The sequence below is a fragment of the Hypomesus transpacificus genome, chromosome 24 (assembly GCF_021917145.1).
Source record: "Hypomesus transpacificus isolate Combined female chromosome 24, fHypTra1, whole genome shotgun sequence".
Lineage (NCBI taxonomy): Eukaryota > Metazoa > Chordata > Actinopteri > Osmeriformes > Osmeridae > Hypomesus > Hypomesus transpacificus.
In genome coordinates, this window is record NC_061083.1 from 2,494,482 (window position 1) to 2,518,672 (window position 24,191).

Below are 24,191 nucleotides of genomic sequence, written 5' to 3' on the forward strand. Positions count from 1 at the left end.
TCTCCCCCCCCCCCCCCCCCGATTCCAATGCGAATGAAACACATCATTATCAGGGTCCAACATGGGAGGAGAGGAGTGGCTGCAGGTGGAGACTGAATGGCGGGAGGCTGGGAGAGGAGTGAGACGTACAGTACGGCGGAGAGAGATGGGGAGGGCGGGTGGGGGGGGGGATAAAGGGGGGGGCCCGGTGAGTGTGGGAGGTGTGAGGGAGAGAAAGAGAGAGAAGGGGTGGGGGGGGGGACGGGGTCCTTGAAGCAGTGCCCTGTTTGTCAGGGACCAGCTGGACTGGAGTAGCCTGCTGATTCTGGCTGCCCTCCCCGTCCTCTCTCCTCCCACGGCCTCCCCTACCCTCCCCTCCATCCTTCTCTATCCGTCTACCCCCCCCCCCCGCCCCCCTCCAACAGTTAGTCCGTTGAACATCCATGCTGCTGGTCTCTCCTGGAGAGCCTGTCCCAGATTAGCAGGAGAACCCTGACCCTGGCTGGCCGCCTCAGGGGGGGTTAGAGCAGCCAGGCTATCTCGTCGCCCCCCGCGGACACACTGCTAACATGCCTGGCCCTGACCTCACTGTGGCACCAGCTGCTGTGTGACAACAGTCCCCTGGCCGCTGGCCCCAATCGAGCATGCCTGTCCACTCCACCGTCCAGCCCTGCTACCCTGGACACAGCAGGCCCCTGTGGCTTCGCCGTAGCATCGCCGGGGGGACGGGGGGGGGGGGGGGGACGGTCGACTCCAACGAGGGTTTGAAGGTCCCCGATTTGAAATGGTACCTGGGTGCATTTTATCACGAAAAAAAACAGCTGAGCGACTTAGTTCACACGTGCTCTGGCAGGATCCAGCCCCACTTTGGGCTTGTCCACCTCCTCCCCATTTAAAAGAGACCCATCCGTGGGTACGGCGCTGGTCTAGAAGTTTCCATCTAGGCCCCCTGTGTCAACATTGGCCTCTTAAGCACAACAACAAGGTGGTGCGAGGTGCCAGCAGGCTCTCTGTGAGATCTATCATACCTTCACTGAATCTAGCAAACTGCCTTGACAATAGAGCTAATGACTTGTTTTGTTTTCGCCGCGGTCTGAGACGAGAGAGTCCGGGGGGCTGGGCCGACGTCATCGTCCCCTGGGGCCTCCTCTCAGGTCGGGCTAGCGGGCCGGCGGGCCGCGCTGACATGCTTGTGTCATCAGAAAGGGCTTAGATTGATTGTGCCTTTCATTAGATGGCTGTCACGGGCAGACGTCCACAGATGGGTGGTATGTTATGTAAGGATACAGCGTTGGCATGGACCGAGCGCTGCTGTCCTGTTGCAGCTGGCGCTGTGCTGGATCTCTGTCTCCCCGACCAGGGACCTGGGCCCCTTAAGGTGCTGGGCCTCTTAAGGTGGAGAGAGAGAGAGAGAGAGAGAGAGAGAGAGAGAGAGAGAGAGAGAGAGAGAGAGAGAGAGAGAGAGAGAGAGAGAGGTGAAAGGATTCAGCACCGGTGAACTGAGAGCACCCTGCTTTGAAAGGGAGGAGAGAGAAAAAAGAGAGAACACAGAGAAGAAAACGGGGCCTTGGAATCAAAGCCAGTCACTTCAAGGGCCTGAACTTGGCTATTGAATTCCTTGGAAGTGGTTTTTATCCACACAGGGAGGAAAAAGAAGGCTGGTAAAAAAAATATATATATATATGAAAAAAAGAAAAGACAGAAGGATGGAGAGAGATTGTAAGAGGGGTGGCGAGAGATAAGAGAGAGAGAGAGAGAGAGAGAGTGAAAGAGAAATAAAAAGAAAGAGAGAGGTTTCTTGCAAAGGCACCAAACAGCGTCGCGCAAAACTGCCCCTTTTCTCCTTCTCAGGTGGGTGGAGCCTGCAGCCTCAACACTCAATTGACCTGTTTCCAAATAATCTCCAGAAGAAAATGAAGATTAAGTTCCCTGAACAAGAGCAGTTTTCACAGTCTAGCACACAGAGAGGGAGAGGGTAAAACATGAGAGGGCTGGCCGCATTGTGCCGGCCCACTTAAATCTTATTTCCAATTCACTAAATGTGTTATTTGACTTGGCGAGAGGGCTGGTATGTCTCATGCAGCAGCAGGGAGGAGGGCCCAGGCTGTGCCAAGTGCTCAGTGGGCCCTGTGAACAGGCCCCAACCTCGGCCTTAGCTGCTGACCTGACGCTAAGTGGGTGGTTCAACCAAGAGGAGGTGTAGGAGGACGAGAGAAAAAACACATGTACGGAATACCATTAACCTCAACTTGACGTTCGGTCTCTGATTTCTCATCTCTCTGCTCTCGACCCATCACTGAGGGATAAACAGGAAAGAGGCGTGAGAGAGCGAGAGAGAGAGAGAGAGAGAGAGAGAGAGACAGGGGGGGGGGGAGAGGCGTTTCAGACAGTGTGTGTAAGAAAGACACAGTTGGTGAAATTGTTTAGGGTTTACTCGAACTCCGTTTCTGTCTGTGCTGTGCTCTTAGCGCTGGCAAGCAGGGTTGTGTCAGCATAATGGTACTTGCAGGAATGGAAACTATTTCTGTGTTTGCTTTCTGGATGAGGGGAAATGAACACTATGAGAACAAACCCATAGTTCACTGTACTGTGAAATCAAAAGAATGCTAGAGTTATTAGGGAAGTGGAAAAATCAAATAAAGAAATTGGCCTACAACAGCAAACCTATTATTTTACTTCTTTTTAACAATAAATCAAGGCCTATAACTCAAAACTGTCAATTTCAAATGACACAAGATTAACTGAGCCAATGAATGGGACTTAGAACATAGAATGCAAATAACAAATTGCTAAATTGAACACTAAAGGGCAAACTATTTGAGACACCAGCCAATCATGTAAAAACATGATCTGTAACAGTCAGCTGTACCGTACATACTTTATGAACCAATTTACCAGAAGCCTACTATATGTCCTATATGAGGCAAAATACATAAACTACAGTGGTGACAGAGAAAAATATTTCGAAAGATACACACATGCACACATTCTTCCTTACACTACTTATCGTCAAAGCCAAACTCAATTTGACAACAGGAAAAATGAAGGGATGTTTCAGTAGATAAAATGTCACCCTCCTCCATGTGTGTGAGACAGCTCCAGACTCGGGGGAGGTTCTTCCCACGGCAGGCCCAAAGCAGGCCTCACTAGCTGGGGCACATGACGTCAAGATCTGCCCCAGACATCCAGCCCGAGAACCATCTCCAACTCCACACCACACTTCAGACTGCCTCCCATTATCTAAAACTCACAGGGATTTGGAAGATGACACATTTGTCCCCCATGGCCCGCTGTGGAAAATACTACAAAAAAGAGGAAAGAGAGAAATAGGAGAGGGAGAGAAGGAGGTCAGGAAGAGAGGATGAGGAATTGGGCCAAGGTCTAGGGAGGAGGAGCCCCCCCGTTCTGGAGAGATGGTGTGCCTGGCAGTGCCTGCGCACTGGGGAGGTGGGGGGGGGGGAGGCCGGGGGGGGTCATGGCCGGGGAAGCTCCGCCCTCTTGGCAGTGACTCCATCAGTGCAGTGGGAAGAGGGATTGTTTTACAAGGTACACATCCATCCATGGGGACCTGCCATTTCCTCTTTCCCAACATAGCACGAGTGCTTCTATTTTTCTTTGGTACACTTATCTTTGATCGCAATATGTATTGCTCAGCAATGTAAACAAACCCACAAATTGCACTACCCAAAAAAAACTCCCACCAAAAAAAACCTGACTTCCCGGTGATTAATTCACTGGGATGATGATAACGGTGGCTGCGATGCAGACAGCGAGGGGGGGCTTTTCACAGTGGAAGCGGGGATGTGAGTCATCGCCCATCAGGACAGAACCCCCCCCCCCCCCCCCCCCCCACCCCCCTTCCGCCTTCCCAACGGGAACTCTGGACTGTGCCAGAATGAAGGCCGTGTTCCATTTTCAATAAACAGGGGAATTCAAAGAATCATCCCATTCCTTGGAAAGCTATGCACCCCCCTCCGCCGTCAGCCATCTTCCTCTCACCCTATATGTCACACACACACACACACAAAGGCACATCCCTCATCCCCCAGTGACGCTTCAGACATGGGAAAGACAGACCACTCATGAGAACCGTACCAGCGCTGATCCGGCCGATAAGCTGACCAATTGGATTCATTTCTCAAAGAAAACGTTGTGTTCAGACGCCCTAAAGATCCCCATGTGTGATGGAAATCCTTCTGACAACTCCATCCCACCGAAGTCTCATTCAGCGCTGCGGTTCCTGGCCTGAACCATTCGCTGAAACCCAAACAGTGTTATTACAGGGCTTTAGTGGCCTATAAGAGGACATTAGTCAAAACAAATATGTAAATCTGGAAAGTACAGGAACCTCGCAGAGGTTAGAGTGACGCTGGGAGGGTACAAATATGTCTCGTCAGCTGACCTTAGTTGTCTGCAACTGACTTCAAAAACTTCGGTCACATGCGATTGAACAGGAACATCCTCTGTAAAATATCAGCGTGGAGACTGAAAATAAAATCCAGCTGGTGTGTTGGGGGTTGTGCACGCTGAAACATAAAGCCACTATCAGATCTGAATGCGTGCGCTGCAGTGATAATAGCTGAATATTCATTTCGGCGCGAGCGGAAGACAAACATTCCCATCCTTAATGACGTCTCTCGGGAGGAAGTTCATTCCACAAGGTTGTTACGCAACCAGGCCCCTGTCACATGGAGGGGTCAGGAAAGGGCTGCGCTTCTAACATTAGCACGAGCGCGTGACATCTACTGTGGCGACACAAGCTCTTGTGAAACTCGGAACTTGCACTCAGCATCCCAGGTAGACCGCAATGTCACAAGTAAACACCACTTCCTGTAGCTTGGATAAAAAGTAGGCCTGTCACTCTTCCTCGAATAATTACTGCAATTGAATGTGCGGCCTCCCTGTTTCTTGTTTCACTGTTTCTTGTTGTTTGAGTGTGTGTGTGTGTGTGTGGGGGGGGGGGGTAGCTGGTGAGGGTGTGTGTGTGCGTGTGAGCGTGTGTTCTGGTGTAAGTGTGCGCGTGTGTATTTGTGAAGACAGAAGATGTGCTCTCGTTACACCCTCCACGAGGTGCTGTAACCCAGCTGATTGATGGACACCGTCAGGGGCTGTGTGTTGGAGTGGATGGGAGTCATTGCACAGGAGCACACACAGAGATGGAAGACAGGGTGACACTCTCCATTACAAAGCATTGGGAAAACCAACACGCACACACACACACACACACACACACACACGCCAGATCTACCTGCCAGCTGCTGCAAGACGGAGAGAACGATGGGGTTTGTTGGTTTTGTGAAGCCCACCGACAAGACCCCCCAGGAGACTGCAGGTCTTCCACAGCACAGGCCCAGCCTTCTTCACTCCGCCGCACAAGCAATCTGTTTTCTATATTACCCGCCTGTATCACTGTACTATGCACTATAGAACAGCAATTGAGCAGGAAATTAAGTTAGGGGATCGGTATTTGGCAGAGGAGAACAAGCTGGTGGTCTTTTCCGCATACAAGGATCATTAAATATCACAAGTTCCTTGATACGTTTCCGTTTCTGCTCTTGCTCTGCGCTCTTCCCTCCCCATCCCTCTCTTGCGCCGTGGTCTCGTTTCTCATTCCTCTTTGTGGATGGGAAACAAAACATCCTAATGGGTATTTGAACAGCTTGAAATGTGCGGGCCCGGGAACCACTTCCCTGTGACAGTGAGTGTTGGCAGTGGCTTGAAAACGTTCATTCGCAAAATATGGAACATCCCCCTCTCTCTCTCTCCCTCTCTTTGGCTTGTTTCGTCTCTCTCTCTCTCGCTCTCTTCCTCCCCAACTTCCTCAATATATTCCTTCCTGACCCCCATCCTACAGTGCTTTGCTCCCACAGAATTGTTTTGTTTTGCTTCTCTGTCTTCTGTGACCAAAAACCATGTGTCGCAAACCATCTTTATTGCATCCAACATGTATTTTGGTCCTCAACTCGGGTGCAAAAGCAAAGTAAGGTAGTGTAGCAGAGAGTCAACGGACAAAGCTACAGTAGCTACATCAAACATGTTCCAAGTGTGGTTTGGGAGTGTAACACATTCATGAAACTTTCGAGAAAACCACGTTTGTTTCTCTCAGTTTCGGAATGTCGGTCTGCACGGTGTAGCCTCACCAGCCACAGGATGTGACACGCTAACGCTCAGGTGTTTTCACCCTTCTAGGTCGTCCATGCTAGTGACGCTTGTTCATGAATTACCTTACTAGCGCTGATAAACTGAACATGGGTAATTAGAAGAGCTGGATATTGGAGGCTGTATATTGAATGTTCAATTATTGTACAGAACTGCCTCATCTTTACTGCAGAGAAACATCTTATTTTCCAGGACTGTAAAAGAAAATGAAAAAGTTGCCGCGTCTGCATATTTCTGTTCCAACACAAACTATTTTCTACCTCACCAAAAAAAGTTAATTTTTGTTACTTTTATTAAACTCCTTAATCATAAACCTCATTATCAAATTAATAATTAACTTCTATTTCAAATTAATTTGTGTGCTATCAAATTTGGACAGTGCCTAATTAGGAATTATAGGTACAGTCCGTCAAATGCCCCCAGATCTGAACAACATTAATGAAAAGTATTCATAGAATACATTTCAGAGTTCATTGATTCCATCATGTCTCTTCTGGCTTTTAGGAGCATCAGTGTTTTGTACTGGAGTACTCTGAGCGGTCTTGGAGAGAATTAGCTGTACATAACTATAGTAGAGACACCGGCGCTACATTTGTCATTTTCTGTATTGGCCATCAATGGAATTGCTATGCAGAATGTGCCAAGAGCTGATCAATGTCATTGGGTGACTGGTCAGCCCAACAACAGCTCATCAAGGTGCAGAATGTGGTTAGACTCTCAACAGCTGCTGATGGACAATCTCCATTTGGGTGTGCTCTGTAGGAACAAGGTATTCAACAAGCAGAGGCTTGTACGACACCCACACCCCACACACAAACACACACAAAGAGAGACCACTGCCACTATCTAAGGTGAATCAGTTTTGGTGTTGACAGCTAAATTAACCAGTGCAACTAGATAAGCCAGGGCAATTACCCCTGGTCTGAGTGGCTTACATCGGTTCAGTTGAGATGGATGGATGGACAGGAAGAATGGACAATGGATTACCCGGGGGTAGAGAAACAGAGATGGATGGGTAAATGACCGAGTAAAGTTGTGAATGAAAATAAGAACAAATGAAGTCAAAGCGATCGAAGGGGTGTCAAGTCATGTTTCTCCATGTCCCTAAAGCCACGTTTCCCGACGCCCCCTGGCTCTCTGCTACGCAACCCACACGCACAGTACAGTACCCATAGGCAAACACACACACACAAACACACACACACACACACAGTACTGGGAGGCCCCGCAAGGCTGGCGGCAGGCAGTGAGATAAGGAGCCAAACAGGGATAAATCCCCCCCTGAAGCAGGCTTGATGGACAGACAGGCCACCATTAACAATGCTGCGGGCTTGTGAGAGCAGGCGCTGATGGAAAGATACCCTGGCATTTGCCGTGTTCAGAAGTGGCCCTTAAAGATTTCACACTTCCAATTTCTTTGAATTATCTGCCATCTCCTGCCTGTCACTCAGTGTGACAATCTGAGATTCCGGCTCGCCGCGCCAAGGCCCAGGTTATTGACAAAGCAATCCAGGGTGAAACAGCGTGCCCTGATAAAACATTAGCCAAACAACTTCGCCCCGCTTTCTCGACCTGAAACCGAATCAACGCTCTCTCTCTCTCTTACCTTCCCTCTCTTTCTCTGTCTCTCTCTCCCAATTAATTTCACCTTCCATTCCAGGTTTTTTTGTCGCGTACTGCTAGTCTTCCCTTTCTTTTGAACTCTCCAGGACCCGTTCAATCACTTTCTTTCTCTCTCCCTCCTCAGATTTCGAGTTAGTTCAGAGGTGACGTGGAACATCGTGTCTCCGCGTCGAGCCTCGTTTCTACATAACCGACATGCACTCAGCTCTGACAAATCAATAGGAGATACCCTAGCATCATGCAGACTTAGCCCATCCAAGGCTAGTCCACAAATTGGGGCTCTGTGCTGTTCTGTGCTGTACCATAGGCAGGCCTGGCTGAATGAATGTCCGACCAAACGACTGATGAAAGCCCGGGCAGGCCTGGCACGGAGCAGGATGTTTATCAGATCGAGAGCCGTGATCCGCTCTGCTCTTCAGACAGGCCATGATAGAAACATCACAACATCCCCATTACTCTAGACGTGCACAGTGTAGTCGGGCGCCGGCGCAGCCCCGCGCGCAGCACACTCTATGAATTATTGAGAGCAGACAGATTAGGCTGAGAGGCTGGAAGTCTACAGGCTCGCTACAGATGCTGCCGAGCCGGGGAAGCGACATCAGACGGGCGCTTTCGGCGGGGGGGGGGGGGGGGGGGGGGGGGGTCGTGGAGCCCGCCTCAATTTGAGGATGTCTGAATCAGATTATACGAGGGTGGCTGCAGGGGGCACAGGGGTGTCGACACAAAAGGGGTTGGGTAGTGGGTGGGAGAGAGGGTCGGGGGGGGGGGGGGGTGAGGGTAAGCCCTGGGTGAAGGGCACGGTGTTGGGAGTTTGTCTGACATGTGGCCTGGCGGGTTGTCTGGTGGCTGTTTGGCTGGCTGGCTATTTGGCTGGCTGGATGGCTGGCTGTCTGGCAGGTCTGGCCCTGCCTCAGCTCTCCTCTCCCCGGAGTGACGGGCTGAGACATTAAGGCAGGCGTTTTAATTAACTGTGCCACTCTTCCACCTGCTGCCCTCAATATGCTCCGGCCTGGGCGAGCTGTCTCTCACACACTCCTCTCTCTTGCCGCCCACACCCCCCCCCACACACACGCACGCGAGCACACACCCACACACTCATATCTCACCTGTGCTCTCTTCTATGCCTCTCTCCTTCCCCTCCCCCTCCCCCTCCCCCTCCCCCTCCCCCTCCCCCCCCCCTCCCCCTCTCCGTATCTCCCTCTCCCTCTCCCTCTCCCTCTCCCTCTCCCTCTCCCTCTCCCTCTCCTCTCCCACTCCCACTCCCACTCCCTCCCTCTCTCTCTCTCTCTCTCTCTCTCTCTCTCCTTGTCCTCGTCATGTCCCTCTTGGTGATACTGTAGCCGGCCCCTCAATTATCCACTGCAGTCTCACCCTAATAACTGGGCTTCTTCCCAACAAGTAAAGGTGATTCCATCACTCTGGCCTGGCAGAATTAGACCCTTTTTCCTATTTTTTTTTCATGTTTAAGTGTAGAGATTTCATTTCTACACAAGTCCTGCTCTACTGACCTTCTGTCAGTGTGTCCGCCCCCGCCCCCCCCCCCCCCCCCCCCCCCCCCGCCTCACTTTCTCATCTCTCCGATCTGTCTGTTAATTCTATGCTGCCTGACACTCATCAGGCTATTCATTAAGGGCTGATTGGAGCTGGATATTTCTGCTCCCACATGACTAGCTATGCCAAGGATCAAACCCAGGACGGTAGCTAGTCAGAGAGGCACAGCAGGTGTGTGTGCGCCCGCACTTGTGTGTGTGTGTGTGTGTGTGTACGCGCATGTGCGCGGACACTGGAAAGTCTGAGCGAGTGTAGCAATGTCTGTTGCATGCATTGCCATTTTAAGGCCGTTTAAGAACCTCATTTTGTCTTCTGACTGCTATGGTTTAATCATTGAGATCATAAATGGAGAATTAATTCTAATGGAATGCCGCAACAAATGATCCACTTTTAGCACTCTACTTAAATTGTATTACACTTTTAATAGGGTTAATAATAGATAGCATTAGCAACGCGGGAGGACGACGCTACAAAGTGTTGTATTAAAAGGATTGATGTCTCCTGTGCTGAATTAGGCCCAGGTCTCCCAGATACGGCTAAAAGCTAACAAATGGCCTTCCCTCCCAGTCAGACTCCATGACGGGGCCACAGTCGCAGCCCTATCCACTGTCGAGGCTGCGACTGGGGCCCATACATCAGGCCGGCGGACGGGGGAGCATTCATCAGCCGCGTGAGAAGTGACTTTGAAGTTCCTCCACGGCGAGGTGAAGGAACGGCCGTGAACCTCAACCCCTGTGTTTGTGTAGCGGCGCCAGGGCTGGGAGATCTCTTAATGAATGATGGTGATGTATAGCTGGCCTGGCTAAAGGCGCGCGCACACACACGCGCGCGCACATGCCCACACAGGCAGGCGTGCAGCTGCGAGCTTGCCACACACACACACAGGCATGTCATCGTAAGCTCAAGCATCTGCATGTCCTGTGTGTAAATGCTAGCAGAAAAACAAGCTTCAAGGCCTTCTACTGTATAACTGTATAAAAACATGTTCTTGAACATTTCGTCCCCATTGTACACACAAACTGTACATACTGGATTTCCAGTATGTTCTGCAGCCTGGATACCCTTCACTACAGTCCGCCACACTTGGGACCGAATACTGAAGGTCAATGCCCAGATAAATAATGGACCTCAAGCTCCACTATGTTCACCACCTTGTGAGACTGTTGTTCACTGATGTACTTCCAAGGATAGACTGTTGAGCTGTCTACTACGCAGAGATAGCAGACAGCATCTTGGCCCTACCTGTTAGTAGTACACTGTGCCAGCATCCCCCTGCCATGGCCTTCACGGCGGATCCCGGTGACATCACTTCCTCCGGAGACAGGATGTTCCTCCTGAGATTCCCACAAGCCCGTCCACATCCCCACTGGAATAGGATCCCGTCAGCTGCCGAAAAAGAAGCATGTCAAATCCGTACACGTTTCATGCTGTGTCACAGGTTCCAGTGAGACACGATGTGACTGGAAAACGTGCGCGTTGCCGCAGCCAGTGAAGGCTTCCTTTTGAGATGGCCGCGGGGGGATTGGTCCCACCGTGTTCCGGACCTGAGGTGACCAAAAGCCCCCCCCCCTCACCCTCCTACAACCGCACACTCAGGGCTCTGCTCTCCCCCAGCATGTTTTCCTTGTTGTGCTGCATGTAACGGAGGGGGAGGGCGGTGTGTGTGTGGGGGGGGGGGGGGGGGGGGGGGGGTGACTCTGGAGATAAATTATGGATGCAACGCAAAAGCTGTAAAATGTGTTGTATCTTCTATTATCTCCATGTTAAAGGCCACAAAAGCTCTTCAGTGAAGTCAGCCATTAAGAAGTGACAGGTATTGCTATCAGGCTTCTTTATAGCCTATTACCTGCGATGACAGCAGCTGCTGCTCTACCACTGTACGGCCTATCACATTATTTGCAGCTAAAGTCAGCTACTGTGTCATTTTGCCTCATTTTCCTGACAGTGCTATCATAAATCCATTGGGCTGCAGGGGAAGGCTGTCGACCGCCTCGATTATCTTCATAGCCTGAATGAATTCTGAAATCTATGTAACAGGCAATGACTGTTATGGATCAGATGCCAGGGCCATTCTCTCTCTCCGTCTCTCTCTCTGTGTCTCTCACCCTTCCTCACTCATCTTCCTCTTTCTATTGGATGAGCTTGGGGGCACTAATACTTTTGTGAAATTGAGTAAAACAGGTGAACTTTGAGAGACGGTTGATATGCAATGCTGTGTGATTTGTGAAACGCAGACCCATAAATACTTATCAGGTTTCAGGGTCATGGGTGAGAGTAAGCAACTATTTTAATATTTACTTCAGAGAGTGAAGAAATCAGACAGATGCAAACAGGAAATGGTCAGAGGTCGACCGCATTTGTGCGAAAGTTTCATGATTCGAGGAAGCCTCGAGTGGCTCAAGGCTACTGCTGTGCAACTGTAAACACGCTTTTCACGAGTCTTTTTCAGTCTGAATTCTTGAATTCTGTAAAGTCTTTTGCAGTCTCTCGCGTCTGAATCGACTCAGATCGGGCTGATGTAAAGTTACTAATCACGTCTGATAGCCTTACCTGTCAGTGCTAGGTTATGGTTGGCCCCACAGGTGATATCTAACACGTTTTCCAGACCCTCGACCATGCGGGGCACAGGCGCGTTTTCAGGGAAGACACTGCCAATCTGTCCATAGTCATTCACCCTGTAGACAGAACATGAGAGAGAGACGAGGGTGTGAGCTATAATGAGTGATAATACCTATTCTCTGTACAATATTTTTTTTTACTTTGCAGTGTGGCAGGCTGGTATGTGGGTGGAAGCTGACGGGATACAGCGGGCATGGACCATATGCATTTCTGCTGCTATGCAAATATAAACCCAGTCTGAGAAATATAGCATAAGGCATGGTGCATCAGAAATGAAACCACCTAACTGGCTAATTAGAATCTGCAGTCTGACACACACACACACACACACACACAAGTGCTCGAAGGAAGACTCTCCGCAATTTGCATCTGCCACTTTTATTGCATCTGTTCCAAGTCCCCATTCAGTGTTTTGTCCCCCCTTTGTTGGGAAGTGTTGAGCCCAAACTATTTAAGCTCACCTCCTACCTACAGTGTGCTTTGTTCCCTCTCTCTCTTTGGACTTGTAATGAGGCAACTGCCACAAAAACCGCAGGGAAATTAATGAGTCATTACGAACGGGACAGAGAACCGTTCTAACCCCCCACACCTCCCTCCTCAGGAGTAATCCTCACACTCTCTCCCTCTCTGTCTCTCTCCCCCCCCCCCCCCCCCCCCCGGCCCCCCCTTGGCCCATGCAGAAAGACCCCAACACCTCCCTATCAATTAGAGCCTTTTACAAGGCTCCCAGCTCACTGGGACTGAGAAAGAGGGCCTTCACAACTCACAAGAGTGTATGCTGCAAAGAATAGGGCTGGGGGGGGGGGGGCTGAATGAGGAGACTAAAGGTGCTTCTTTCACACCCTCAGCCTCACCCATTATGCCAGCCACTAAGCCCCCCAGGAGAAACGTGCGGCCCTCTGAAAGACACGGGAGACAAAAAAAAAAAAATGTATGCCGGCGATCGTTACTTTGGTGACACCCCCGTATTCTCGCTTCCCACCCCCCCACCTCCCCCCCCCCCCCACACACCACACACTCCCTTTAAAGTTTAGTGTCAAATTATATCCTCACAAGTCCTTGATAGAGTACAAAAATAGGCCGGGGTAAAACTTGACAGTTACTGAACTGAAGAAAGTACGTTTGACTTAAATATAATTTGTGCTAAATATACACTTTAGACATAACACATTATAATTGTAGTACTTCACTGTAAGTGTGTACTGCAATGTAGAACAACAAATGTTCAACTCCTGTGTGCCATCGAATGGCTTGTGGCCATTTAGGTTTTTTTCCGAGATGTTTTCACAAAATGAAGCAAACAGCAGACAAACAAAATTCATGCGTTTATTGATTTTCTTTAGAATTTCATATCTCTTCAACAGGGTTGTAGTCTTTCCCCAGGCAGTACCTACATCACATGCCTGGTGGTCTTTGTTCAAAGCATATACCGTTTTACATTGCCAGCATTTCAGAGTACTCTTTCTTTTTTCCTTCCTTTATTTTTCCCTTATAGGAAACATATCTCGGTCTCATTCAAGCATGCCCTGTTCATTGGCTTTTGAAGCAGCAGTACGTTTCAAACCCAATCCCTCAGCAGTAGGGGTTTTGAAGAGGTTGAAAATGGCAAATCCTGCTGAAAGTGTCATTTCAACTCAGAGACATCAATTTGGCGTGTGAACCAGAGCCCTAGAGAGGCCCGGAAAGGCCCGGAGCTCCTTGACAAGAGCAGAGGGCCTATAGATCATCCCCAAACTCACCTGGATGAGACAGACGCCTCCCAATGAGGGTGTCAGATAGGCACAGCGCAGGGAGGGGGTGGGGGGGGGGGGGGGGGGGGGCTGGATGAGAAAAAGGGAGATGGAGAGAGAGAGGGGGGGGAAGAGAAAGGGGTAGAGGGAGAGGGAGACTAAGGGGGGGAAAAGACAGAGCCGGTGAGCGAACCAGAAAAGTGGGGAAATGATCGACAGACAGGAATAGTCTAAGGACAGTGAGACGGCACACCCCAATCGCATTACATTACACATCTGGACAGAGCGCCAGAAGTCAGAGCAAGCCTGTCTCGATGCTGATTGTATTACGAACCCATTTTTTAACAACGAGCCGCAATCAGCAAAAATGAACAGGAGAAGACGGCCTACCATCTGGGGGGGGGGGGGGGGGGATGGCAGCCCTAACAGGCATTGTTGATGGGGGAATACTAAAACACTGACACAAACAAATAAAAGATCTGAATTATTGACCTGGAATTTTCTTGCTGAACATGTTGACAACTGTAAAGCAGTCAATACTGGCTGTGATATTAACTCTAATGAAGGGTCATGGTTAGAGACAGACAGAATGGCTGACCATAAGAGTGTCACTCACTCACTGGAATGGTTTGACTCCTAAACAGACTCAAACGCAGATGTTTCCTTTTATTTCGGTCATCATTTGGTCAAGAAACATTACAGTTTGGATTTCATTGGTTCAGAATGGAAACTAAACTTTCAAACTGATTTAATAGCTCATTTCCATAACAAACAAGCATGTCATTAATAGAGAGATTGATGTTCCTGTTTATGACCACATAACTAAGAAATGTAACTTCAGTTCAATGTGAAAGTATATATGTTTCCCAAATGAGAAATCGCAAGCTTGTACAATGCAACTTGCAAAGTAGCTTACTTTACAAAGTTCTTCAATGACAAGAGGAATATGGAGAACCAAGTTCTGAGTAGGTCATCCTCTTTGCCCCACACTAATGATTTTGTCAATACACATCATCTATGAGACTTAAGTTGCTATGGAGACCAAACACCCCTCAGACAGTCTAAGCACTTCCTGCCGATAACAAATCTAACTCCAACATAGACTAAAAGCCATGGGGCCAGTCGTGAAACTAAGATTCAACGTGGTAAAATACAATGTGCCATAAAATATTAATGTGTGTGGTAAAATTCTGCTGGTGGTAATATTTTAGATTGCTGCTGTCTATAAAAGAGGCATATCTGTATTTATTTACAAGCTTGTATGGTGGATGGGGAGGGTTTGTTTGAAGTCCTGTTTATGAATATCGACTCTGGCTCCTAGGTAAGTGCCAATAAATCTACAAGGGATCTTTGTGAAGTTCCCCTGGAGGACATAACTTCGGGTCTAACGGCCTCATTCCTTAAGTTGACTTTTAAACATTGAGACAAACCTCCAACTGACTCCACTTCGAACAGCTGCTAAATTACAGGAGCCTCTTCGGAGAGTGACGGGTTAACCAATCAAACTTGACAAATGATTGCAATACACTTATCTAGAACAGAAAATAAGCTAGGTTCGGCCCTCGAACCAAAGTTCATCTTTGGGTCTTGAAAAGCAGTAGACATACCTGAGGACTACATGTCAAGACGTCCGCTTGTTTCCCCTACAGGCCAGGAACTCTCCACCGAAGGGGTCAAACTGGGATCGTTCGAACGCGGCTCTACCACACACCCACACGCATTGCTTTTTACAAATATACCGCTCTCGCGAACCACGTTTAACCCTAACCCTCCATCTTTCCACAAGTGCACCTACCCCTAGCTATGTTTACCCACCTTCGTCGGGGGCCACATACTTTACTGGAAGAGCGTACACCGTCTGAAGTGAGAGCCGTGACCTGTTGTTTAATGAGCAGAGTACGGGTTACAGTGTGATCATCAGACCCCCCCCCCTCCTCCTAACACCACCTCAGGCTAGGCCAGCTGAGATCCATGCTCTCTAACTCCAAAGAGATGCACCTCACTAAGTGACTCACGCCTGCCTCTCATTCGCTAGCTTTACCGTGTTTATTTCGGTGAGGGGGCCAGGGTTCAGATCACGGGCGGTGATCGTATTAGTAATGTTGGCCCCCGACTGGATGACCCAAAGATGATGGACGCCTCAGCGCATATCCTAGGGCTGGAATGATCACATGGGAGCTGGGATTAAGTGTGCTGATTTCTTTCTTGTGAGAGTTTAAAAGGGGCAAATCAAAGTGTTTTTGCTCTGAACTCTGCTCTGAATTCACTGGCAATGCTGTCAAGCTTTGGCCGCAAAACATTGTCTGGTGTTCACCTCTTGTTATTATAGTGATGCATGCAGCTCAAACTGATGTCATGTCGGACTCATATACGTTAAATGGCTGGAAAGCTTTATTGATCGGGTCTTGATTTTCCAACATTTACCCTCCTGAGATGCATTGTGGGAAATGAACAAACTCCCTTCCACCATTTGTCTTTTCCACTTTTTTTTTCCTCCCTATTTATTTCTGTCTTATTGCTTGTTCGCTGACATCACACCTTGGTCCAGTAAGAGGTGTTAAACAAGTACTTTGGGAGATGTCATAGCATGGTGAAGGGGGGTCACTACGATACGAAAGAAAACAAAGGGGGGAGTGAGGGCATGTTTAGTCAATACTACACGGACCTAGCACACTGTACATTCAATCCATTTTGTTTTGACTTCCACAGAATTGTAGGTTTCAATCAATACGATCTCAAGCTTCTTATAATGATGATAAAATGGTCAGAAGGGTTTCCATTACAACTCAGAACGGACCACGGTCGATTGACCAGAGGCATGTTTCTTGAAATCCCAGAGGGTCAAAACAGTAGGATTCTCAAAAAGTTTGATACAGAGATATGGAGTTTTTACAGCTCCCTGTGAATTGACACCACCTCTTGATGTGGAATTCCTAATGTGTGGACCTTGATTGTTCCCCTTAAAGCTTATGTGTGTTTTCAGCCATATTATTTGCAAAGTACTTCTGAAGTGTAGGGGTCAAAAGTCATGATTACATGTTTTCATTGGAGTGACAGGAAGCTATGGTATGCTTATTGAATATAATAGAAACATGTAAAAAAATATGGTTAGATCTAAACAGAGTATAATATTGCAATTAAATTCACACAGTTAAATACTGAAAATGCACAAAACAAAATACAAAATGTACAATAATTAAATTATCAGCCATTGTAGTCTGTAGAGGGAAGCAATGAATGAACATTGCTGCACAATGCATTGTTCTGCTAGCTAAAACGTTAGTTCAGCTGTCTGAGACAGGAAGTGGATCTTTTATTCCTCATCACTCCCCGTGTTGCTGCTGGGGTCATTTATGTCTCTCAGAATATCGACTCACTTCCTGGTTGAGGCTCTCATCTGTGTGGAGCCCACGACCATTTCAACTAACTATTTACGGTAACAATCTAGCTGTTGTCTTTCAGGGAAACTGAGCTGTGATTTTTCCTTTTTGAGTCTTTTAGCTGTAAGGCAGAGAGTGATAAGACGGAACCAAGATGTCCTTCATAACGGGGGAACATGCCAAGTCTGACATAATCCAATCTGGTCCATTTTCATCAGCTTTTGTCTTGTGTTTTTTGCTTCTCCTTTGGACTTTCCTTTCGTTACGGCGAAGACTAGAAAACCTGAAATGACACAATTCGGTCGCACATGTATGGCAAAAAGGCTTCGATCCAAACAGCTTTTCTGCTGAAAAATCCTTGAAGACCCACACACATTTAAATCTGGCCCTCGGGGCAACAGACTCTACACCACTGAGATAAAACCAAAAAAAAAGAAGAAGAAGAAGAAAAATCAAGCCAAAAGAAAAATATATATACTTTGAGGGGGGCTTACCATGGCAACACAAATGCATGTCAAACTTCTGGAAGGAAAGTGCTGAGACTGGGGCGTAAATATGGCCCTGTTTGCCCCTAAGAAGCCTGGTAAATACACCCCACATCCCAGTGCCCTGCCTCACACATGTGTACAGTGGGAGGAGAGACAATAGTGATAATAACAGGCAAGGCGTCAGGGTGCTGAAAAGACGGTTAAACGGTCATTTGTGACTGGAATATGCACAACAGACCCAATAACAGCTGAGCCATACAAAACAAAAAGACAAATTAAAGCTTCACAAAAAAGCATGGGGCCTCCCCCGAAATAAACCTGTTAGGGGAGCTTAACAGGAACCACCATTCGCCCCTGCCCACCACTGCTCTCTCTGAGGCGAGACCGAAACCCTCTCTCTGCGGGTACCCTAATCAAGTCCTGGCCTGATCGTGATGGCGTCTCCAGATGTTTCCAGATGAAGGGATGTAGGGAGGTGCAGATGCAGGAGAGCAACGCAGATCAGCTAACAAGGGTTAGTCCACGGATCCACAGCCACGGCATCTCTACGCTACTCCGTAGGAACTTCTCCCAGACAAACATGCGTGTGTTAGCGAGGGGAGGGCGGGGGGGGGTGGGGGGCAGAGAAAGTGAAGGCGAGCAATGCAGGATTGCGGCGGCGGCGGCGGCCCATAAAAAGTTACGCGCGGAATCTTCCTGAGACTCTCCATCCGTGCCTAATTGCACAAATACTCTTTGGCAAATCTCGCGCAAGCTCCTTTGCTTCGAAATTAAAGGGAGGGAAAAATCCGCCGCCCAGCGGCTCCAGAAGCCATGCTGTGCCACCTTCATGCCGAGCCGTCGAAACACCATGAAGATATTTCCAGTTTACAATAACATCTGACAACTTACAACACAAACTCGGAAAAAGGATATGAATAAGAAAAAACGAAGAGTGGGATGCTCAAAAATATATTACAAAAAAAAAACCCTCCTGCTATAGACTAGCCTATTTCTTTTCTTTTCAGAGCCTGTGCGTCGCATATTATGGGGAGCTTCCTGTGCAAACACAATCACCACGGCGGAGGAATGATGAAAAGCTGTTCCACTTATTATGGGAGAAAATAACAAGCTCTCACGAAGGGATTGATTGTTTTCAAAACGTAGATCTTTGTTAGAGGAGTGTAAAGTACAGCTAAGTCTCCATTATGGGAAGCCGCCACTGCATTGCTTTTGATTTTCTGTCAACATCCTTCTTACAAAAAAAACCAGCCACCGTATTTACCAAACGCATTGAGGCCAAGGAATGGATTGAATATAGCGTTCCTGCTCTGCCATCTAGATTGTGTCAACCGGTTGGAGCTATCTCAGGTCTTTCATTCGGCGTGTCTGACATCAACAGTGTTTAAAGATGTTGCTGGGATCTAGTGAACAGTTGACTGCACAGAAAGGGTGTAGTTATGGCAACACAACACAACACAGATTTAGTGTGAATGCTTGAAACGAGACAGTTGTTCAGTAGTTGTTGGTGTGTGTGTGCACAGGCACTCACACAAACACACTTTGTACGTATTGAATCAAGTCAACACATCATCTCAGACATGCACTCCATATTTGTTTGCGACTTCGTATGGATATGGTTCAGTCTTCCCTGGTTCAAACAAACAACGCCGAAAACAAGCCCAGAGTTTCAATGCTCATTTTGTTGCTCGGGAGCTTTAGTCAGCTTTACTGGTTTGAATACAATTACAGGTCACCTACGACTTGTTGATCCTGCTTTGCGTCGAGGTCACATTACTGCTTGGTGATATGTTTGATTTTGTTCTCTCTCCCCACATTGCAATCGACTTCACACGAAATATAGGAGGGCTGAGAGAGGGTACTATTCTGCTGGGCTGAGATGACTACTAAACTATTGTGTGTGTACAGTGTGTGTGGGTGGGGTGGGGGCTGGGGGTAGAGCCCAAGTATGTGTGCCCCCCCAACACACACACACACATACATACACATACACACACACACACACACACAGCCTCTAGCATGATAATAACATACCATCTTAGCTCCCTCTCACCATAACTCAGTAAAGGTCTACGCCCCGCTCCGGCGCCTGAGAGCCATGGCCCCTCCGTCCCCTCTAAGTACCCCAATAAATTCAAATGTAATGCTCTTAAATGAGATCACTTACATGTGTCATTTTTCTTCCGTTATATTTATCATCTGACACTTTGGCCTTCATTAGCAAATGGCACTCAAGCCAGGGAATGTGTGATTCCTCATCCCTGATGTGGACAGCAGGCCGTGGGGGGGTGGAGAGAAAGTGAGAGAGAGAGAGAGAGAGAGTTACAGAGAGAGAGAGTTACAGAGAGAGAGAGAGATACAGAGAGAGAGAGAGATACAGAGAGAGATACAGAGAGAGAGAGATACAGAGAGAGATACAGAGAGAGAGTGGGCTGGGGAGAGCAAAGGAGAGGGATGGAGAGGAAAGGGGAGACAGAAAGAGAGGCAAAGGGAGAAAAAAACGGAGGGGGGAACAGAGATAGAAGAGGGAGAGAGGCCTAACTTGGTGACGTCAACACCATCCAGTCATTAATGGGAGAGTTTCATTAGGTCAACTGGATGACCCATTGAACAGATAAGTAAGGAATGCGCACACAGCATGCCCCACACACACACACACACTAGCTAATTCTTCATTTTTCTTGTTCGAGACCATCACAGCAGAGGAAGGCATTCTGGAAAACAGAAAATATGTTATCCTAGCCTACACCAACACTAACCTTGCCTAACAAGCACACACCAACACACACCCATCCCACACCAAGAAATCACAGAGGCCACCCACTGTCCAATAAGCAGCAGCCAAACAAGCCTGGTCATTTACATTCCAGATTTTAATTGGCCGTCTTCTGTGGCATTGTGCGAGGCTGTGGGGAGCCTTAGCGTTGAGCTACTCCTGTAATAACACGCCATGTTCATCACTTGAGGTTAAGTTTACCTATTGTTACATTTATACTGAACTCTTCCTCCAACCTAGCTCTCATTCCTCATCTGTATTGGCACAGAAAAGCTTTTTTCTTTGCTATTAATTATTAATTATCACGACAATGGAAAAGTTACACACAGGGAGGCAACCACCTTTTTAATTTTCTTTATTAAACATTTTAAAACAGCTTTATTATAATAATGTATTTTGATTAACGATGTTTACTGCAGTGCCAGTAGTGTAAATTGCTTACCCATAAATTAAACCAATAAAACTAGTTGATGAATTACAGGCCAAATGTAAAACATTACAGTATAATTTTTGCTCAGCAATTCCTCTTTCCAGAAAATATACATATTGATTGAATAATTAACATAACCATAAATTCATTTAGAACCTGGAAAAGTAATAAGTATATTTAATGTATTTCCCAAAATGTATCATATTTGTACTAAACATTTAAAATAAATAAGCTACTTGTTGTGTCCCCCATACTTATGATAATGTGGTTCTGTTCCTGTTCTGCTTCAATAACGCAATGCATTTTACACACATATGCTTTTTTCATAAAAATACAGGCTGATACCCACAACCACGACAAAACATGTTCATTTGGATATGGATTTATACTATCAAGCCGGATTTAAATAGGCAAAATTCAACTAGGGATATCAATCAAGTCTACAGTGAAAAAAGTTACGTAAATTCTAAAAACTGAAGTGAAATAGGTTTTACTTCAACAATGTTTTTTACTATATGTGAAGATTGGTATTTCTTTTATTGAAATATTTAGAGTAGCAACATTGCAAATACTGCAAAATAATATATGTAGGGAAGTATACGATGCTACATGTGATGGGACACAGAATTGCATGTATATATTTTATATACAGTACCAAAAATCCAGAATGGATATCAGAGAGGGCTATATACATTAATTTTCCAAATGAGAGATGAATCAAATACTAAATGCAATGTAAAAAAAAAAAGCATGCAGCGACATTAAATATGTTTTAAAATTAGTTAAGAATGATAGGATATGTACAAGTAAGAGAAAATACATCTCATCATTTTGTATTGCAACAGGAAAAGCAACTTCAAGGTCTGATGAGAATCTGAATTTCATATTTACTCCAAGTTACTGATAGAAGTAAAAGAGTACATTACAAAATAATCATAATAATATATTGGTAAGAGCAACACCCGAAGCCATACAAAATAGCTATGAGACATAACCCCAAAATACAAATGTACTGTATCCAGAGAAACTCTGATAAATACTTGTTCCTCCTGATTTCACATAAAGCTTTTCGCCGGACTAAGCATCTAACACAGCAAAAGGCTGTTTACCCCCAAGGTAAATGTTCTATCTAGATCCAAAAATGGGAAAATATAAAAAGAATCGGAGGGCAAGTCTAACATTTTAACATCTCTGTGTTTCATCTAAATCACTGACAACAAAATAGCCTCTAGCATGATTCCTCCCTCCCCCCCCCCCCCTCCTCCTCCTCTCACAAACTTAACTATGACATCTGGCAGGGGTTCTGAACGCCATGACAACAGACACTGCGGGCAGCATACAGCTGTAGTGTCAGAAGAGAGAGAGGGAGAGGGAGAGAGGGAGATGAGGGAGAGAGAGAGAGAGAGAGAGAGAGAGAGAGAGAGAGAGGGAGAGAGAGATGAGAGAGAGAGATGAGAGAGAGAGAGAGAGAGAGAGAGAGAGAGAGAGAGAGAGAGAGAGAGAGAGAGATGTGAGCGAGAGCGAGAGAGAGAGGGATGACCCAGCTTGTTACTCGGGGAATAAATGTCAGAGAGACGCAATTACCCATAATTAAACAACTCCCAATTACAACGTGGTTATGCAGAGCCGAGCGAATTGTGAAGCAGTGTCTCTCTCAATGTTGCTATTGCAATCCCTTTGTAGTCAATTTGAGATCCATTGTACAATGTCGACTACAGTTACTGTCATACTGCATTCACGTATGCTAGTTTCTAGTACTGTATCCTTACCAGCAGAACTCTGTCATGAGACACATACAGTACAGTGAGCATTATGTGCAAAGCTAATGACAAGGACTGTGCAGGTTTCACAATTTGACATTTTATGTATTATTCAGTTAAGCATAACTGATATAGAGGAAGGGGCACATGAGACAATCACTGTGCCCCGAGCTCCTGTCATGGTGGGTAGGGGAAACATGGTTTAAGGGGGGTTGCAGTGAACATTGTCATGTACGTTTACGTACAGTACATCGCAGCCCTTATATGCTTAACAATGCTTAAGTTTGCATTGAGGGTTTTTTATGCCCTGTAAGGATGGTTGAAAGTATTGTAATCTTGAACACAGTATGAATATGGGGGGGGATTTGATGAATCTTGTTTCATGTGACACAACGAGAGATAGTCTGACCCGTGCTATTCTTTCCGAGACCAGTCTTTTCCAGAAGAACGACAGCTGAAGAAAAAAGTGACAGGTACTACTCTGGACGCTGCCACTCAATTACGGACTCAAACACAAAAGACACGTAATCGTTGATCAATTACAGCCATCATTCCAGATGTTCCTTTTTTTGGGGGGGGGGGGTTGTCGGTCGGAGCCATCCTTCATTCAAATATATCAGAGTCCGATTCTGTTCTTGTTAAGAGAAAAGATGGATTGACACAGCAAAGAAAAAGCAACAAAAAAAAGGCAATTCTCCTTAGATGTCACAGACAGCTTTAGTACGGTAATTACTGTCACACACGCACAATAGCTCCATACTTACAGCACTGGAGCTACCGTCACCGCGGTTCTCAGTGCTCCAACTGGAGCGTAACCACATAACTTTATCACTGAGAGGGAGAGCACGCAAGTTTGATTGTCTAAATGTGAATCTGGGTATGTGAAGGGGAAAAAGATAGGTGGTGCTCTGGAGGAAAACAGGGGCATGGATTGTCCAGCAGCGCCCTCTTGTGGAGGAGTAGGGAAGTCTACGCCGTGGAGGTCTGGATGGATGCAGCCACTCCACTCCTTTGCATCCCTATTGTGACACTCCTCCTCGGGATAGCTCTCGCCCCTCGGGCTGCCTCCTGTTAGGGGAGCCCGGCCCCCTTCCCCTTCGCACCTTCCCCGCGGTCCATCTGTGTTTGTTGCCCGGGCCCCCAACGCGATCCCACTGACCCCTTAGTCAAATATTTAGACGGTCGATTTTCAGCCCCCTTTAAGGAACTGCATCGCCAACCGCCTCACCGTAAACAAATCGATGGGATGAGTTCAAATGCCATTGGAAATGTTCAAACATAAACAAGTTCGGCGGAAGGCTACGGGGAGGAAACGTTGGCGGAGGTGGATGGTGTGTGTGTGTGTGTTTGTGTGTGTGTGGGGGGGGGGGGGGGGTGAATCCGATGCAAATGTATGCACAGCCATCGAGCAGTTATGCATATGCATACGGTTAGAGTGGGATTACACGGTGGGAAGGAGGAAGACGCACGGAGGGTTTATAAAGAGGGCGAACGTCGGGAGCACAATGAGTGCAGCCCGAGCAGCCATGTTTACTAACGTAGAGGGCGTTGTAACGAAGTCCTGGGGAGAGGAGAGGAGACGCGGTGGCATAAATGGGGTTCAGCGTTCGTGATAAACAGACTGACCTCTAGTCAGGGCCTGGGGGTGGGGAGAGGGGGGGTGCAGCCAGAAAGACGAGGGCGGGGGGGGGGGCGG

The 24,191-nt window shown here is 47.4% G+C and overlaps 1 protein-coding gene across 1 annotated transcript in view; it reads right to left on the reverse strand.

The window, feature by feature from the left end:
• Positions 1-24,191, reverse strand: part of LOC124486869 (teneurin-2-like) — a 127,365-nt gene that overhangs the window by 56,256 nt on the left and 46,918 nt on the right. The window contains 1 exon segment of the mRNA XM_047048748.1: positions 11,863-11,987. Within this exon segment, the coding sequence (XP_046904704.1) occupies positions 11,863-11,987 (125 nt within the window).